General features: G+C 45.3%; 1 protein-coding gene across 1 annotated transcript in view; it reads right to left on the minus strand.

The window, feature by feature from the left end:
- The window catches only part of CAMK1D (calcium/calmodulin dependent protein kinase ID), a 462,879-nt gene that overhangs the window by 67,386 nt on the left and 375,829 nt on the right, over nt 1-19,664 (minus strand). The window contains exons 4-5 of the mRNA XM_019656989.1: nt 6,129-6,267; nt 59-185 (exon numbers count right to left, since the gene is read on the minus strand). Of these exons, the coding sequence (XP_019512534.1) occupies nt 59-185; nt 6,129-6,267 (266 nt within the window). The remainder of the gene's footprint in view (nt 1-58; nt 186-6,128; nt 6,268-19,664) is intronic.

A 19,664-nucleotide genomic window follows, 5' to 3' on the forward strand; every position in this document is an offset into this window, starting at 1 on the left:
CACACACACACACACACACACACACACACACACACACACACACGCACGCAGTCCTTACCGACATAGCCAGGGGTCCCACAGGCTGTGGACATCACATCACCTTTACCCTCCATTTTGGACAATCCAAAGTCACTGATCATTATTTTGGATTCCTCATCTTGACTGTAGTACAACAGATTTTCAGGCTGGAAAGAAAATAAGGGGAAAAAAAATTTACAAACTCTGTTTACAGCTGGTTAATTGTGGCAGACTCACCAAACCACAAAATCTACCTACTATTCAAAAATATACTTGATCTTTAGACAAAGTGAACGCATTAAGAAAAGCAGTTTTTAATAAAGCGCCATAGAGGGCCGTGCACAGCAGAAGGTACTTACTGGTTTTCAATAAATGTCAGTGCCTTTCCCCTTATCAACATTTTCTCTACTTAAAACAAAAATTTAACCATATTTGTAGGCAATCTAGTGTCAACAATAATATAAACGAAACCACTTTAAAATGGAGCTGGAGTTGCCATGTCAGAGGAACCACCTTTTGTGTTCTTGCGCGTTTTATACCTCAGACCTTGGAATGTTACAAACAGGGCAAAATAACCTTTAAACTGGGCCTAGGGCAACATCGTTTCCTAATAATAATAATAATAATAATAATAATAATAATAATAATAATAAAACTGAAAACTATTTGCAAAGATAACAAGAAAGTAGTTATGATGACTACTGGGCTAAATTTTAAAAACATTATTTAGAATTTGCATCACTATGTTGTATTACCTGCACCGACAGACATGCCTTCCTTCTATGGATGGAATTGTTCCCTTTCCCTTTCTCATAAATACCCATTGCCTTGGTCTTCTAATCAGAACATTATTTGGGCTTCTGCCTGACTGAATGATACCCCAATAGCCACCTATTATTGTTGGTCTCAAACGCTTGTTGCCTCTCACTTTCAAAGGTCTTTTTATTTTTAGGTCAGCACTAGAAAGTGGATGCTTCTGACTTGTCGATTCATTTCCTGGGTTTGGGGAAAGGGGAGTCCCAGAAATAAAATGACTTTTGCAGGTGCTGCTTTGTTCCTTTCTTCAGATCCCTGTTAGCACCTTTCTCTACTCCAAGGCCTGTCCCTCTGCCCTCGGTCACACCGGGCCTGTAGCTGCTGCCTGCACTTTCTCCTTTCCTGAGCCAGCTGACACCTGCTCATTCTGCTTCCTGGGAAGCACCCGGGTGTGATCAGGGAATGAATCGGAGTTGGAAGGTCCAGCACCTTCCAGCCACGTGTCGTTAAGTACCCGAGCTTCTGTTTGCCTTGCTGTGAAACAGGAATTGCAATGATTCCTCTTGTGCTTCCCTGAACAGAGCGGGGCAGGACTCAGGCAGCAATAAGGCCCCTCGCCTAGCCCAGGCCTGGTCACTGCTCCTGTCTCCAGGACAGCTCTGTGCAGCAGAGCCCCTGCACCCAAGGGGCTGAGGGGGAGATAGCGAAGCTTCATTTTTATAGCGTTTTATGTAAAACTAGGGACTCTCACTGGTCTCTGCAGAGCATGGGCACAGGGCTTGTGGAGCCCGAGCGAGGTGTCACAGCCTCAGAGCTGCCCCTGCACTGCTAGGGTGAGAACCTGAACACAGAGGCACTCACATATATTTTTTTTAATCTGTTTTTGAAGAGTTGCTTAATTAATGATGTCATCACTGAGGGAGATAATGTCGAGGACTGACACCTCTGCTGTCAGCCAGTTACGTCCCCCCACTAAGAATATTCTGAAGATGTACCGAGTGAAAAGCATGCCTCTCATTTACACCACACCTTAAAGGAAATGCAACAAGAAGAATCTTAATTAGGGAACTCATTTGCCCGCACCATTTCCTGTCTGGCTCTCTTCCCAACCCCAAGAGCAAAGCAATATTCTCTCTCGTCAGTGGCTTGTGGTGAATCTTTGGTTTCTGCCATATGACATTTTAGGAACTATTCCTATGTAGAGTGACTAGACATGTTCAGAAAAGAGGTTCTAGGCCTAGTTGTGCAGCAGAATCAGCTGTGAGAACGCTAAATGTCCAGATATGTTGTTGTCCAGTAGACTTGGGCCTGGGGCAGGCCTCAGGGTGCTACAACTCCGAGGGGTGTCTGAGGTGCACCCACCGCTGCTGAGAAATTGTGAGAACTGACCAAGACTCCCTCAGTGGAGCCCTCTCATCAACTAGACCTCGACCTTGGCTTTCTGTGCCCTCCTGTCTTTGCTAGGCCTGCAGAGCCCAGTCTTTGCAAGAATCCTGCTAAGTCAGTTTAGAGAGAATTATTCTAGATCTCTGGTCAGGTTGTTCACTCCCCACCTTTGATATTGTTAAAAAATATTATTCTGATACTTGTTACAGATGGTAAGGAAGGCTTTATTCAGGGGGAGTACTGAAACGGGGTATGCGGTCGGGGAGAGGCCGGACTCAATTCTGAACATGGCAAGGCCAGAGGAGGGTTACAGCCAGAACAGGGTGGGGAGTCAGTGGGTGGAAAATGACTAAGAGGGGGTATCAAGGCTAAGGGAGGTTCTGGATACACTGGCTTGACAGGAGTTTGCTAAAGGCAGGCCAGGGTGTTTAGATATGGAGAGTGGGGGACAAGGAATCTGGTCAGGTATCCTAAACTAACTCAGCAGGGCTCTCGCTAAGACTGGACCATGTGGACAGAGTCAATGGACACAGGACAAGCCCAGGGTCAGGGCCTAGTCAGAAAGGCTCGGGGCGGGTGTGGGAGGGAGGGGGGTTCCAAGTCAAGTTTGGTCAGTCTCCTTTGTCTGTCAATGTCTAAGTCCTTGACCTGCCTTTAGCAAAAAGCCCTCCACCCTTGATGTCTCCTCTTACTAACTTTCCATCCATGACCCCTCACTCCTCTCAACAGCTATACATCCCCACGTGTATGGCTGAATTTGGAGTTGGACTCAATCCTCTCCCCTATTACAATACCCCTCTTGCAGCAGTCTTGAATAAGGGCTTCCTTACCATTTTCACAAAGGTCAGAATTATTTTTTTCTTTAATAGAACCCAGGGGGGCATGGGACCCGCTATCCTTCACCACAAATAATAACACAAAAAGGAATGGCATTTCACAGTCACCATGACACTAATTCTGTGGACAAAGCATGAGATCAAAAGAAAATCAATGCATGCTTCAGGATGTTTTCAATGAGTTTTAAGAGGATCAAATGGGCCAATCAATTGAAATGAGAATAACGCTTAGAAAGTGGGGGGAAATGATCTAACCAAAAAGTGCATGTGGTTCTTGTTTTCTCTGAATGTTTAGGGGTTGCCCTTTGTGAACAGTCAGGATCTGTCATGGGTGCAGAGAGAGGCCTTTTTTTGTTTAAGCTTCTGATTTTTAATCTTTCTTGTCTCAGCGCTTCCACATCTGCAAAGTCAGCGATCTCATGATCCTGACCCAGGCTTCGTCCAGGCAAGAGATGGCCAAAGGGCCCCTATTACTCTGTATACATTCCTCCCACAGGAGACTCACCGGATCAATAAAGTGCTCTTTTGGAGAACAATTACCCCTAAAGAGGGTTCAGTGGACTACTCATTCATACTTTAGATCAATACTTTTAATTGGCTCAAGACGAGTAAAGAAGGCGGGGCTTTTTGTTGGGGGTGGGGGGGACAGGGAGGAAAGTGGGAGAGAGGACAGGCTCAGCGACCATCTGGATGGAGGCCCCAGGTGGCAGTAGGAGGTCTATGGGAGTGGGGGAGGGGATCTACAGTTTTAGGAGGGGTCCCAGGAGGCCCAGGACTCACCTGAAAAATCAGCTTTCTGTATTTCATGACACTTTCACAAGACAATGGGTGGCCAACACCTAAGGTGAAAGGTCAATCCCAACCCTTTAACATCTGCATAACAAGCTTGTAAAAGATGTCAATCAACATGTCTCATAAAGTGCATGTTATCCATAATCACCCTAATCCAGTGATTCTCAACTGGGGGAAGTTGTGCCCCCCCCAGAGGACAGTTGGCAATGCCTACTGGTTGGCACAATGATATGAGTGCTGCTGGCATCTGGCGGGTGGAGGCCAGGGGTGCTGATAACATCCTACAATGCACATAACAGCCCCCCACAAAGACGATCCAGCCCCAAATGGCACTAGTGCAGGGCGGAGAAGCCCTACTCTCATCTCAGGCAGCAGTGGACATTTCCTGTCGCAATCCCTTGTTTTGAAAAAAAGACAACTGATCGGCTCTAGCGGCTTCCCCGGGCAAGGTGACACAAGAATACCTTTCTGGAGGAAGAGAAGTATATTTGCATGTGGGGGTGGGACAGTATCCCCGATTGCGCCCTAATTTTAAATTAACACAACCATGCTGTTTCTCTAGCCTAGATCATACAGTTTGTTTTAGTTTTCTTAGATGTTTATGAAAATTTAATATCAACTTCCTCCACATAGATCAAATTCCTTTGTGCCTCTGAAAAGAGATCACAGAAAGGTCCTAAAACGGCAATGTTCGTTCCACAACTACAAGCCTGGGGGTGATTTTAAAGCCCCATAGGCTGAGAGCTGGGAGTATTTCTCCCAAAGCGTTATGTGGGGGCGGAAAACAGTATCTCCCATCCAGCCAATCTGCCCTCCTACGGAAAAAGTAAACATTGCCCCTCTAGGAAATGGCTTATCTGCTTAGAAATTATTTCTAATAAAGACAGCTAGCCCACCACATCAGATCTCTGTGACTGTCACACTAACTTGTTCAGGGAGAGCTGCCTGCTATGTTCCGGAAGCACAGAATTGGCATTGGGCAGGGTACAAGAGAGCAGAGAGGGCCGCTACCTGTGCCAGGCAGGTGGGCTTAGCCTCACCTAGCCCTCTGAAGGATCTCCGGGGCCTGAAGATTAGCTAAGCGTGTCCACAGCCCTTTTCCCCTGTCAAGAAGCCTGCAAAGGGCGAAGGGTAAGGACTTGATCAACATTCCCAAATACCCTCATCCAGCGGCTCTCCGGAAGTGGTTCTCAGGCCAATACCAGCATTACTTGTAAATCCCTTAGAAATCCAAGTTCTTGGGCCCCCCCTGCAGACCCACAGAATCAGAACATCTCGGGTGGGGACAACCATCTGCGTTGGCATGAGTCCTCCAGACAGTTCTGATGTAGGCTAACATTTGGGAGCCACTGCCCTTGTCGATGGAAACCAATAACATGGAGAGAACAAGAGAAACCTTTACAGTGAGTCCTTATTAAAAGAAAGCTACACCATTTCCTACCTTGACTCCCAGTACCGGATAATGGGAAGACGCTGAAATTGCATTTTCACTAATGTTTAGGGTTGATTCTTTAAACTGATTTAGACTCCCCATAGTCATGTCTAGTGTAGCTTCAGTACAATATAATCCCCGTGTTTATGATATGAGTGGAGGGTATGCGTGCTGGGGTGGAATTTCTACCCTAACTGGTGCAGTGAGCTCTGGGGGTTAGGCCTGTGACTGATGTAGAACGAAGCCACATTACAGCCTTGGGTCAGCAACACTCATTGTACTACTCCTCAAATTGATATGCCCGATACCTACATAGACCCAGAGAGAAATGTATTGCCAAGGGGCCCAAATACAACCCAGATCCTTCAGTGCTATTGGGTGAAGGGTCAGGGTGCCAAAACCTCACAAGGAAAGGTAAGAAAGGAACCTCCAAGACATTGCAGAAGGCTGTAATTGCAGCTCATTTTTCCTGATAATCCCTCATTTCCCCTCTCTCTTATCTCATGCCCCGTACCCACTTGCTTCCTTTCTTTCATACAATGTGTTGTGCTGACATTGGCCAGAATTGGGTAGAAATGGAAGAACTGTGAGGGGAGGGTTTTGGGGGCCTCTATGTCTTGAACAAAATTATCTGTTAGATAGGCTTGAATCAATACATAACCTACCTCCTGGTGGCCCTTTGGCAGCATAATGATTATAAAATCTCCCAGACACTGGCTAGCCCCATTGATCTTTCAAGCTACTTCTGGGTCCCAAAGGCCCCAGTGGCTAACAGGACACCAATGCCCATTTATTCTACCCATATCTACATCAAGGCAACCCCATCCGTCCTCTGGAGCCAATCCTCTTGGACAGGTGTATTGTGGGTTGGAGAGCAGCTGGAGTATGTTGCTAAGTGACGGCCTCACCTTGAGGTCCCTGTGGACGATGCCCATCCTATGGAGATAGTAGACAGCATCCAAGACCTGGCGAATCAGAGTGCTGGCATCTTTCTCTGTGTAAAATCCTTTCTCCACTATCCGATCAAACAGCTCTCCTCCAGATACACTATTCAAAAAAAAAAGGGAAAAAATTAGAAGTCTGAGAGGCTCTATTGACTCATTCAGGGAAAACCATCAATAAGAGCTTTCAATATGAAGAAAGACCCAAATTTTATTTTAAAAATGAAACCATTTTTAGAGTCAGGTTTTGCCCCACCTATTCCCAAAAAGCTGACACCTGGGAGGTGCTTCTATGTCTCTGTGGCACAAATTTCCGGAGTAAAATAAAGGGAATAAAAATAAGCCAGGACCACAGACTAGCCAGGCTTGACAAGCCTCTCCTGGCCCCTGCTTCCACGTTGCTGTGACAACGTAAAGTCATATACCCTTCCAGAAGCATCACCAGATAGAGAGATGCTGCTGGACAAGATGTCTCCTTTGTACAAGAGAGTATTTTTGAAGAACCCGGGGTTTGGGGTGCTGTGGGCAAAGCCCCGAGCAGCCAACAGGATGTCTGGGGTTTTGACCAATTTTCCAAAAACAAAATGAAAAAGAGATTTATTTGAAACATTAAAAGCATAAAACAGTTTCATAAACAACTTTTACAGCTTTAACAGAGTAAAAGGCACGCCCTGGCAGTAACTCTCACACACACACACACACACACACACACACACACACACACACACAGCTATGACTCATTTTCTGCAAGTCACGGCAATTAATGGGCAATAACTGAACCTCTGATACTTCTTTTTTAAAAAACCAATAAAGGAAACACATTTACAGCTATAAAAGGCCCCGTGTTACCTATAGTTATTCTAAGTAATACTGTGCTTGGATAACATCTTGTTTCCAAAGCAAACTGAGCAAACTAGATAAGAAAGGAAAGACGTCCCAGAGAAATAAAAAGCAATTCAAAGAGTGAAAAGAAACTGAAACCACTAGGGAGAGACTACATTTTAACCACCAAGTCATCTGAACGAGCCCTCCTTAGGTAAACCCAAATCCCAAAACATCCTCTCTCAGCAACTGACACCAAGTTCTAGCCACTCTTCATTTTTCTAGAACCTTCTTCCTATGCAGTTCAATGTCTGAAACTTTGCAGAGCTTGAGGGTTTAGGACAGATGAACTGCTGCCAGGGGCAGGGTGACCCGGGTGCCTTCTCTAGACTTGGTCATTTATTCAACCACTCATTCAACATTTCCTGGGGGTTGGCTGGTTATGTGCCAGTTACTGTGCACACCTTACTAGTGTCACAGTGCCTTCTTACTACTCCCATCCTCTAATCTGCAGCTGCTGCAGGACCTCAGGCAAAAATGCTCACCCACCCTTTGCATGACCCGCACTTTGTCAGACCCTCTCCCTCTCCCAAAACTGATCTTTTCCCGCCTCCCATTCTCTCAAAGCCCTCTTTTCTGCTATATGACACATAAGGTGTCAGTCGATGCTATTGAATTGAAGCACTAGACCTGAAGTGTATGACACTGTTGTAGTATGTATTGTCACAGAGTACAAATTCTCTGCACATTTTATATCTCTCTTCTTAAATTTCAAATTGCACCAGGGCTGTATTTTCCTGGACAATGCTCAGAAAGGATTTGGTTTCCTTAGAAACCAGGGCACAGGGGAAACGTTTAAAAACTTGCCAAAAAAAAAAAAAAGTAACAATACTAATAAAAACACCTCAGATTTGCAAATCACTTCATGCTTTTCAAAAATCTTAAGGGTACATTTCAAAGGCCTGAATGTTTATGCCCCCCACCAAATTCCTATGCTGAAGTACTAATTCTTAATGGGATGGTATTTGGGAGTGGGGACTTTTGGAGGCGACTAGATTTAGACAAGGTCGTGAGGGTGGGGCCCCTATGATGGGATTAGTGCCCTTATACGAAGAGGAAAGGGATCAGTGCTCTCTCTCTGCCATGTGAGGACTCAGTGAGAAGGTGGCTGTGTGCCAGCCAGGAAGAAAGCCCTTAACAGAAACAAAATCTGCCGACACCTTGACCTTGGCCTTCCCACACTCCAGAAATGTGACAAATACATTTCCATTGTTTAAGGCACCCCGTCTCTGGTATTTCATGATAGGAGCCTAAGCTAAGATACCCACTCATTTTCAAAACCACTTGTGAACAACCAAAATCCCCGAATCACTAATAAGAAAAATAAGGTTCCAATTGTGGCAATGGGCGTGTCTCATTTTCAGGCCTGCAGACCATGGGTAGGTTGGGTGGTCGGCTACTGATCTGACAGATTGCTCTCTGGAGTCAGTATCCTCCTATGGCAAACTTCCTATGTGCACAGAGTTTCCCAATTAAATAATGCAAAGCATCAGGATGCAGTTAGAAGCATCGGGGGTCCAATGACTGGGGATAAGAAGTAGAACCATAATAATAGATCAATAAATCAAATGAATAAGTGTAGCTACTGAGAGAGAGACTCAGCTGTGGGGGGTGCAGGTATGCAAAGATAAACTGGCTACTGAAGATTAAGGGAGAAGACAGAGAGATGGTTCAAAAATCCTCTCTTCTTCTCAATTCACACTTTAACATTGATTTAGAACCACTTGCCTTTGCCTGGATGTTGGGTTTGCTCAATCTCTGATCGCCCTTGCCTATTACAATGTAATGCTATCATAGAGTATGTGAATTTTAAATATGCAAATGTGAAATAGCTTGATGTGATAATCTCTGTAATATTTCAGCTTATTTGAAAAATTTTAAGTAGTGCAAATCCTTTCAAATTCAAGAATAATTGTCAAGAAGCATAATTTCAAAGTTACTGGATCGAGTAAGTTATGAGCTCCAATTCCACTATGGTATTCTGTAATGCAATATAACTTTGTCGGTATATCATGTGTACTGTCAGTACTGGGTAAACCCTGCTGTTCTTTACATGCACTTGACTTTCCCCATCTAATTTTAATAGATATTTTCCTCTTATTTTAAAATTTTAATGTCAATTATTATACTTAAAATGTTTTATGCCTTGTAACAATATCATCCACACATTCACTAAAAGGTAGTACTTGTGTTAATTAGGAACACTGGGCTCCAAAAATCTATTACTCTAGAAGTTAGAGACGATAACATAAAATGAAGAAGGCTGGAGGAAACCAGAATAGGTCACCCCAAAATATGCCGCTTTGACATAAAAATTATTTTGAGCTGAAGGCAATTAGGAAGCAGTAAAAGTAGGAAGGCAAGAAATAAATTGTCTTTTTTCGTGGAGACAGACTCACCAGCCCAGAGACAACACCAGACAACTGTGTAAACCAACCTCACCGTTATCGCCTTGCTTGCTTCTTCACCGTTTACCACCCCTAGCCCAAATCTCCGTCTTGTCAATTCTCCACAAATTTCTTATTTGTCTAAAAGGTAAAAAAGCTTCCTGCTATGGTCACGTCTTCAGGTCTTCGTTCTCTTGTGAAGACTCTCATATACACGGAAAAATTCCACACAGTATATATGCTTTTCTCCTGTTCATCTGTCTTTGTCAGTTTCATTTTCAAACCCAGCCAGGGACCCTAAGAGGGCTGTGAGGAATGTTTTCCTCTCCCCTTCAAGGCCAAATGGTATAGGGCTGTGCTGTTAATTTCAGACAGAGTAGTCTGAGAAATATTAGCCGTGATGTGGGGATAATAACAAAGCAGTGTTGCAGCAGCTATGCCTTGAAATTCACAAGGGCTGTCACAGAGCTAGGCGGCGAAAGAGGAAAAGAACTGGGTGACACGGCTACAAGAGCAATGTGGTCCCAATGTACCCCAGAGCTAGGCTTGGTTATAAATGTGCATTTGGGGCCGGCCGAGTGGCTCAGTTGGTTAAGAGCTCGCTCAAGAGTTTGAGCTCTGAGCAACAGCGGTTCGAGTCCAGCCCGAGCTGAGCAGCNAGGGCGTGGTGGCTGATGGCTCTTAGCTGAGGCCCTCCACGGCTTTTCCCTTGGCATAAAAGTGCTGCTAGTCCAAAGCCGTTGCCCCCACCCTGGGGACAGCGCACATCCAATGACTAGATAATAAGAGGATGGCAATGTCCACCTCCCCACTCGTTTTAAGGCAGGAGAACTCCTGGGCCAGCCCAGCTCCAGGGCTCCCGGGATTGGCTAAGGCTCTGGCAGCAGCACCCTGCAGCTCACCTGGCCCCGTGGCCCTGCCTACTTCCTTCCCTCCAGGCCGGTGCGGATCCTGACAGCTCTTCCCAGAAAACCAGCAGCAGCCCAGCTGCTCCTTCAGAGGCTCTTTCCAGGGAACTAGGCCCAAGACTAGTTCATATCCTACATATCCCTAGTACATACCCTCTCTGTTCGTACATGTTTAAAAATTTTCATATGAAGAAGGGTAGAAACCCTAACAGTTCCCCAAACTGAAGTACCACAAACTCTAGGAAAAATGTGTCTGATATTTCACAGACTCTGTAGCAGATACTAAATTTGTTGTTCCATGAATTCTAAGCAGAAGCCTGGCCTCATGAGCAGTACTTTCCTTGTTCTTTCACGAGGACTGAGATGCGTTTATGTGTCTGTTTAGATGGACTGTTGAACTCAGAAGGTCTCTTCTCACCCTGTCTACAATAGTTTCAAAACTGTTTGGTCCCTGCCAAGCACGAAGGAAGGAAGACGAGAAAATTTGAGAGTAATCAGACCCCCAGAAAGGCAATGAGGCTCCAGGAAAGTCTGTATCCAACTTCAATTTAAAGTCCATTTCTTTCCTACACTTACCATAAACACATGCTGTGCTAGAAAGCCTGCAGGCAGGAGGATAAGATGTGGGTGATTAAATTATTCAAAGTCACTGATACTGAAGCATTTTAGAGAGCATTCCACGTATTTCATTTGTTATATTGAAAGGATGATCTGGAAACCCCGTTTCCTTAGAGATTACAGGAGCCACCAATTATCTGAAATTGCTTTGCTAAAAAAAAAAAAAATTTTTTTTTTTAAATCCCAAGTATTTTTAGAAATCTCTGGTTAACTTCCCATTATTAGTTGCCATAGGCCCATTATATGAATGCTGGTACTATACTAAATGTCCTCAACCAAAGAGATGTACATTATTGATTTTGTTACAGTGGGTCCAACTCAGTACCCAGCACTATGGAGTGTGTTGTCCTATGCAAAAACTAAATCCTGCAACGGAGGCACTGCCTTCCAAATTCTTCCAATTTCTTCAGAACTGCCTTGGTTTACCTATTAGCGCCTTGCTCAGTATCTTCTTAGCTTCTCTGGTTTAAGCCTACCTATATTCAGCAATCCACCCTGCCTACTTTTCTGGTTCCATCTCCAGCTTCTGATCTTGTCTCCCCCCAACCACCACCACCCAGCCCTGACGTGGTACCTCCATGAATGGATCATTCACTTACCACACAAAGTCTTCTCCTACTTGTGCATTTCCCCTGTAGGCTGGCCTCTGCGCTTGCCTTCCCCTTGGGGAACCAGGAGGCTCAGGAGGCACCGCCCAAATGCTCCATTACCATACTAACTCTTATATAATATTATTACAAGTTAGGAAAAACACTTGGCCCAAACAACATCACATTTCAACTCATAACTGTTACCAATCTTTTACTTTTTAAAAGTATTTGCGCAGGGCCGGCCGAGTGGCGCNTCCAGCCCGAGCTGAGCAGCCGCTGAGCTGCCAACAGGTGGCAGGATGGCTCAGCTAAAAATAAAAAAATAAATGTGCATTTGCTAGGAACCATCTCCCCTATTTACATTTAGTCCTTAGGGGAAAGGACTCTTCAAATATGCAGGTTATGATTGAGAGGCTACGAGCAAAGTATTTTTCAACTGTGAAACCCCTAGGCCTAAAGGACAAACAGAAGTATTTTTTTTACCCAGCCCAGAGAAAGAAAGCATCCATCTTCTCAGTCTTTCCCTCAATCAAGTCCCACGTTGGCAGCCCCTGGGAATCTCCCTGCTCCCACACAGGGCAGCGCCCGTCTCCCAGGCCCCCCACTCTTCATCTTCGCTGCTTCATTTGGCTGTGGCACTCGTACACTCCACTCCTGGGGGGACTCTCTCATCCACTCCGGGAAGATTAAGGCTTTATTTCATGCAACCTCTGCCCTCAATATTTTCCTCCTTCAATAAATCCTACTTTAACAATAAAAATACCTTTATTTTTAGAATTCCGTTTCAAAGTATCTTCCAGGCCTCAACCTGTTCAAAAATTTCCAAAACACAAACACATGCCTCTCCATTTCATGGACCTGATCAATTTAACCCCTTGTGTTCCTTTATGCTTTGATTTTGGTTATTTTGCCTTCTTAATGCCTAGAGTGTCAGGGACTGAATTGTGCCCCGTCTCGATTTCACATGTTGAAATCCTAACCCCTCAGTACACCTAGGAATGTGATTGTATTTGGGGTTAGAGCCTTTAGAGTGGTGATTAGGGTTAAATGAGGTCATATGGCTCCAAAGTGACTAGTGTCCTTATGAGGGAGAGAGAGAGGGGCGGGGTGGGGGGGACATACCAGGGATGCTAGCACACAGACGAAAGACCATGTGAGGACACAGTGAGAAAGCAGCCATCTACAAGCCCAGGAGAGAAGCCTCAGCCGAAACCGATACTGTTGACACCTTGATCTTGGACTTCCAGCCTCCAGAGCGGTGAGAAATAAATGTCCGCCGTTCAAGCCCTCCAGTGTGTGGTATTTTATTATGGCGGCCCTAGCAAACAAATATACAGGGCTAGGGGTGACCGGTGAGCTCAGTTGGTTAGAGCGTGGTGCTAATACCACCAAAGTTGCTAGTTTGATCCCCGCATGGGCCACTGTGAGCTGTGCCCTCCCTGCAAGAGTCAACTATGCCATTGTAGCATGAAAGCAATGTGTAATCAATGACCATGGCTGCTCCCCAATAAAATTTAAAAAACAAACAAACAAAAACAAAACTTTAAAGAAAAAGAAATTACTGGGCAACATACAGGACCTTTTATATTCATGCAGCATATCTTTGAATGTACATTGTCTTTATATATTTTTTTGAGGTTTATTGGAAGCAAAATCTTTTTTTATGACTTTATATGCATTGTATGCTTTTTTAAATTTACCAAATCATCAAATCATCCTGGATCAAGCCACACAATATGTTTTCTCTGTTTCCAAGAGATCCACAACTGGGGGTGGGGTGTGGGGAGGGGAACAAAGATACACAGGTAAGCTGAACACCGTGCAGGTGGTTCTGATATGGGGAGTGGGGTGCTGAAGGTACTTTGGAAGACCACAGCAGGACACCTGGGAGCTGGGAGGGGCCCAGGGGACAGGGCAGGAGCGGGGGAGTCTGAGCCGTCTTAAAGGAGGAGCAGTGCTTAGTCAAGTGGTGCAAAGCCCGATGGTAAGTAAAGGCTGATCATCTGAATGATCATGAAAGGAGATTTTGGTGAACTCTCTTCAGAGAAACACAGTTAATGAAAGATGTGTTCAGTGAGCACCTTCTTTCTATCGGCCCACCTTGGCCGGAAGTGTTAGTCTGTATTTGGGGGCAACAAAGGAAGTTCAAGTTGACAATCAAGACCACCAGTGACTAATGACTTGCCAAACTGTGACCCCAGCTGGATGACCACAGAGCAGCAAAGGGAGAAATCAGTGGTCAGAAAAGGCTTCCTGGAGGAGGTGTCTTAACTTCCTTTGTGCCTCTGGAGTCTAGCAGAGCACTCATCAGATTGCAGAAAATCGTCAGGTGAGTCCTGAAGGATGGTGAACTTCAGAGACAGGAAGAAGAACATGACGAGTAGGGAGAAGAGGGTGAGGTAGGAATGAACACAGTAGGCAAAGAAACCCGACTTATCTGGAAAATGCAACTGGTGTGGATGAGGGCAGATCCTGAAGAATTCTGCAAACCAAGCAGTGGAGCTTGGCTGGGCTGTATCAGATGACAGTTAATTCTAAGCTGCTTGTGATGAAAGGTGGCCTGTTTCTGAAAGAGAGGCTACCGAGAGTGTTGCCATTGGTGTACGTGGGTGTGGGGTGAGGAACATCTCGGAACACGGGTCATTTATACGGGGGGGGTGCTGTATTCCAGCAGAGGTCTGTAGTCGCCATCCCGGAGACCCACTGCTTTTATATTCCATCGTACAGATTTCCCGCCGCCCCTCGGAGAGCGAATCCATTCCACCAAAACCAGGTGGGCCAGCTCTGCAGTGTACACTGATTTCCATCCATCCAAGCAACATCCTTCATTGCTTTGGGTGGGGCCTCAGTGATTCTTTAGAATCATCTGCCTCTCCTGCTTTCCAACTACTCCCCGTCAGTCCCCAGCCAGCTGTCCCCAAGGCTGGCCAGGAAAACTGTGCTCATAGCCAAAATGAGGCATAAGAAAGAGCTACAGGTGCTTTAATTTTGTTTTGGAAATCTATTTGCTGAGTCTCTGACACTGAAATCCTACTCATGAGAAAAGGGCTCAAGTATGTGTTAAGAAATGATTAACATGATCAAGATTCCAAGAGAAAAATAGCTAATCTCTTCTAATTCAAAGCACCGCTTTACAGTAAAAAAAAAAAAAAAACACAAAAAAACAAAGATAAGTTAATTACAAATCATTTTTAGCTTTTTGTTTCCCGCGAGGGCAAAACATATCTTATTCATATAGAATCCCCAATATCTATGACTTTTATATTTGGTGGGGGAGAAACAGAATTAAATAGATGAACAAACAGATAAATGTGAAACGCACAGAGAGTTCTAAGTGCTGTGCAGAGAATGTGAACAAGCCTGAGCGGAGCACGGCCATTTTGTGGGCTCCAGGAAGGCCCCTCTGGATGACAAGAGAGAGACAGCCAAGTGACAAAGGCGTGAGCTTGTCCTAAGTCCCTGAGGACAGCACAGAACTTAGGGTATTTGGGGACCAAAAAGGTCAGGATGACTGGAGTCTGCGGGGCAGTGGTGGGGTGGCTGAGAGCCAGGCAGGCCCAGATCCTGCCGGGCCAGGTGCTAGGGAATAAATGCGTCCTCCCCAATTCACACGTGTAAATGTAACCCCAAACAGGATGGTGTTTGGAGGTGGGGCCGGGGCACATAATTAGGTCATGAAGGTGGAGTCCTCGTGAATGGGACTAGAGCCCTTATAAGAAGAGGGCAGAGAGCTAGCTTGCCCTGTTTCTGCCATGTGAGGATACAATGAGAAGCTGGCAGTCTACAGCCAGGAAGAGAGCTACCACCAGAACCCAACCATGCTGGCAGCCTGATTTGCGGCTGCCAGGCTCCAGAGCTGTGAGAGATAAATGTCTGTAGTTTACAAGCGCCCCAATTTATGGCACTTGGTTATGGCAGCCCAAACAGACAAAGGTGGTGTTTTGCAAACTAAGATTCTCAGGATGGGCTTTTCTCTGTGTGATGAGAAAGTATTGGAGGGTTTCAGCCAGAGGACAGGTGAACTGGCTGACATTTGTTAGAGATCACTCTGGCCGCTGTGTGGAGAAAGGGCTGCATAGGCAAGTGTGGACGCATGCACGCTGTTGAGGAGGGACTGCAGTGATGCAGGTGGCAGAGGATGGGGGCTCAGCCTGGGGACACCGGAGTCAGAGGGAAGCGAGAGACACGGTATGTTTGGGAGACGCTGCAGACAAAACTCGCTGATGAAGCTGATACGAGGCCCACAAGAAGGGAAATTGAGAGTGCCTCCTAGATTTTTGACTTGAGGAACAGATACATGGCGGTGCCGTTATCTGAACTTAGGGACCCTGGTGAAAGAACAGGTTTCGGAGGATAAAAACAACCAGGCCAGCACTGACCACATAACTTCCTGCAATAATGAAAACGCTCTTTATCCTGAGGTGTGTGGTATGGTAGACAGTAGTAACAGGGCACTACTGTGCATTTGAAATGTGGCTGGTGCAACCGAAAACCTGACTTTATAACTTTATTTAATTTTAAGTAATGTAAGTAGCCACATGGCACTCCCACGTCAGACAACATAGATCTAGAGTCCTGGTTAGGATAGGTGACGTCTGAGATGCTTACTGGATGGAGACATTAAGCAGGTAGCCATAGATATAAGTCTGAAGTTCAGGAGGAAAGCTCAGGGCTGCGGTTGAAAATGAGCAAGTCATCAGCACATAGATGGTCTTCACAGCCAAGAGGCTAGATGTGATCAACCAATGAGAGCGTGTAGCTGGATAAGAGGAAGGCATCTGAGTGAGGGGAACACCAAGCCTCAGACAAGGAAGGGCCAGCAGAGGACCAGACAGAGAGGCAGGAAGCAAAGGAGAGGGTGGTGCCATGGACACCAAGGAGGAGGGTGTGGTCAACCCTGACAAACGCTGCTGAGAGATTACATAAGATGAGGACAGAGAAATGTCCATTGTATTTGCCAAGATAAAAGGCAGGGCCGGAGGCAGAGATCCGAGAGTCACTGGTATACAAGATGGCGTCTAAGACCTTGGGACCAGAGGAGGTGCCTGAGTAGAGAAAAGAAGGGTACCCAGAGCTAAGCTCTCTGAGCCTATTTTTCCCATCCATAAAAGGGGAAATTATACCTGCTTTAAGAATTACGTGACGGCCGGCCGAGTGGCGCGATGGTTAAGAACTGGCTTGGGACGCCAGAAGGCCCCGGTTTGGATCCCACATATGAGGGCCAGTGACACTGCCCTCCACAGCTAAGATGCTGAACAACAGCTCAACCTGGAGCTGGGCTGCCCTGAGTTGCCGGCGACGGCGTAAGCTGCAGCCCCTGCTGCAGTGGGCTACTGTGTGTGGCCAGCAGCCAGCGTGAGCGGCCAGCAGCCGCAGTGAGCGGCCGTCCAGAAGCCAGTGACTGATCTGCCTCACCCAGGAAGAGCGCAATGATGGTGCCAACTTGGGCCAGTGAAGCAACGTCCTCCACAACTAGCCTGAAGAACAAAACGACAGCAACTTGTCTGTTCCCCTTCCCCCAATTCCACAATAAAAATCTTAAAAAAAAAAAAAAAAGAATTATATGAGACAAGGAAAGGAAAACCCCTAAGCTTTTCGGATGCTTCAGTGTTCTGTAAATGTCAGTTCCCTCCCGCCTTCTCTGCTGGGACACTCAGGGGCAGGAGAAACCAGAGGAGAACCACTCTTCGTTCTGGTCCCCACCCACAGGCTGGGGTTCTGTGAAGACATTCATGCACTTGGTTAGATTGGAAATTTGTGAAAATTGCAACCTTATCACATAACTGTACAATTTACTACCACAACCTCTGCATTCAGTAGATAGCTTCCTATAACCTTATAAAATGAGGACTTGCAGTGAAGATCAGGAAGCTACTGACCTAGCTCGCGTGGCACATTTCTTGCATTGTTCCAGGTTAATGAAGTATGTTGACATGCCATAGCTCTAAAGAGAGGCCTTCTGGTAGAACAGCATGAGCTTTGTGTTGACAGATGTTCTTGAATGTACTAAGTATAATTTTTGGTAGTATTCTGCCATAAACTGTTACATATCAGCTGTCCCCCAATTAGATCCAACTGGGAAGGTTTTACTTGGCAACACAATTATTTTTCTATCATAATTTTCCTAATATTAAAATAATTTTGCATTCCTGGAGTAGTAACAATGGAAAGAGATTGGAGATGGCTCTGGAACAGGTCTCAGAACACAGCTTGGTTACAGAAAGTCCACTAAATTGGAAGCTCCCATGTAGGGAATTGCCAGTTGGCTGAAAGCACATCTGTGTCTATCTCAGGTTAAGTGACTATGTTCAAAACTGACGGGAGGGCAATTATGCAATTTCGCATATGCTCAGAAATTCAGAATCTGAAGACAACTTGATAGAGCCCCAATTATATGACAAGTCTAAAAAATGCTTTTTAATTCCTTTTTTGTTTGTCCAGCTTTAATGGAAGTTTATTATATGAGGAGTGATCAAAAGATACAGTGAATTTTAAATAAAAAAAAAATTATTATGGTAAAAGACACTAATTACCATTAATTCCCCTCAAAAACTCCCCCTCGCTTCAAACACACTTATTCCATCATCTTGACACTTTCTGAAGCAGTTCTGGAAGTCCCCTTTCGTGAGTGTCTTTACCTCATCCTCTATCATGACAACACTCCTTGTCACACATCGCTTTTGGTATGGCGATTTCTGTCAAATAAAAACATGATAGTGTGTCCTCATCCACCTTATTCACAGGATCTGGTACTGTACAACTTCTGGCTCTTCCCCAAAGTCAAAATGACCATGAAAGGTAAATGTTTTTAATTGATTCAGAACATCAAGGCAGCCATGACAGCACAACTAAAGACACTCATGAAAGAGGACTTCCAGAACTTGCTTTATAAAATGGCAAGAAAGATGGGATAAGTGCGTTTGAAGTGAGAAGGAGTATTTTGAGAGGGATTAATAGCAATGTGTCTTTTACTGTAATCAATTTTTTAAAATTTAAACAATCACTGTATGTTTTGATCACACCTCGTATGTATTTATATTCATTCTAGTGTTTCTCAGCCAATGGGGATCTCTACTGAAAATCAGATGGCAGATGTGTGCATTTAGGTCCTATGAGAAAGGTCTAATAATGTCTTCAAACAGCAGAAACAAAATGGAGATTTCCTGCTTGTTGTTCAGTCTTGCAAAATGCTCAACCCCTTTGTTGATTAAGTCTGCGAAGCTCCTGGGTTTACTCTCTATCAGTAGCATCGACGAAGGTGCACGATCACAGCTGCCCACTGCAGGGTTCCTTGGCTGGGGGCCACCTTTGTCATTGGTTGAACCCATACATCTAATGCCTACTTATCATTTAGATCCTAGCTTGAATGTTACTACCTCAGAAAAGTCTTTTCTGACCCCACCACCCCCCAGCCAAGATTGCCCCTCCCCATTACATTCTCTCTTAGCACCTGTGTTTCTGCACAGCACTCACCAGTTAGAATTAATTATCCGCATATTTGTCTGTGTAATGTTTGTCCTCCTTCTCTGCTCCTGCCTATCCAGGGCTTTGAACTCCATAAAGGCTGAAGTAATGTCAGCCTCTGCTGGAATTGTTTTCCTCAGGGTTTAGCATGGACCTGACAGAGATGAGAAGCTAACTAAAGATATGTTGAATAAAGAAAGATATTGCACGATAAATGCATAGTGAGTGGGATCTGGGTCTAGCTGGGCATGTCATCCTTAAGCTACTGTGCAAATCCTCAAACATGTGCCATGAAGTACACAACACAAGTGTTCTGAAGCCCACCCCATTTAGCAGCTGAGCAAATTTTCTCTTTATCTCTACCCTCATCCGTCCATCCGTCCATCCATCCATCCAGCCATCCAGCCAGCCATCCATCCTTGACTCTCTAAACTAGCTACTGGTTTGCATGCTGTATCTTTGCCTCACCAATCATTTCTTCCCTTGGCCTCTTCTGCTCTGGGGTTAGATTTTTTGCTTGGAGTAGGCACCCACACTCTGAAGGATGCCTAGGACCCCCAGCCAATCCAGTGAATGGCTCTTCCTCCTGGCTGGTCCTGGCTTTGCCCAGAGACCCAGAGCAGAAAACATCTTGTGACTTATCCTCAATAGAAG

This window comes from Hipposideros armiger, unplaced genomic scaffold (assembly GCF_001890085.2).
Source record: "Hipposideros armiger isolate ML-2016 unplaced genomic scaffold, ASM189008v1 scaffold_271, whole genome shotgun sequence".
NCBI lineage: Eukaryota > Metazoa > Chordata > Mammalia > Chiroptera > Hipposideridae > Hipposideros > Hipposideros armiger.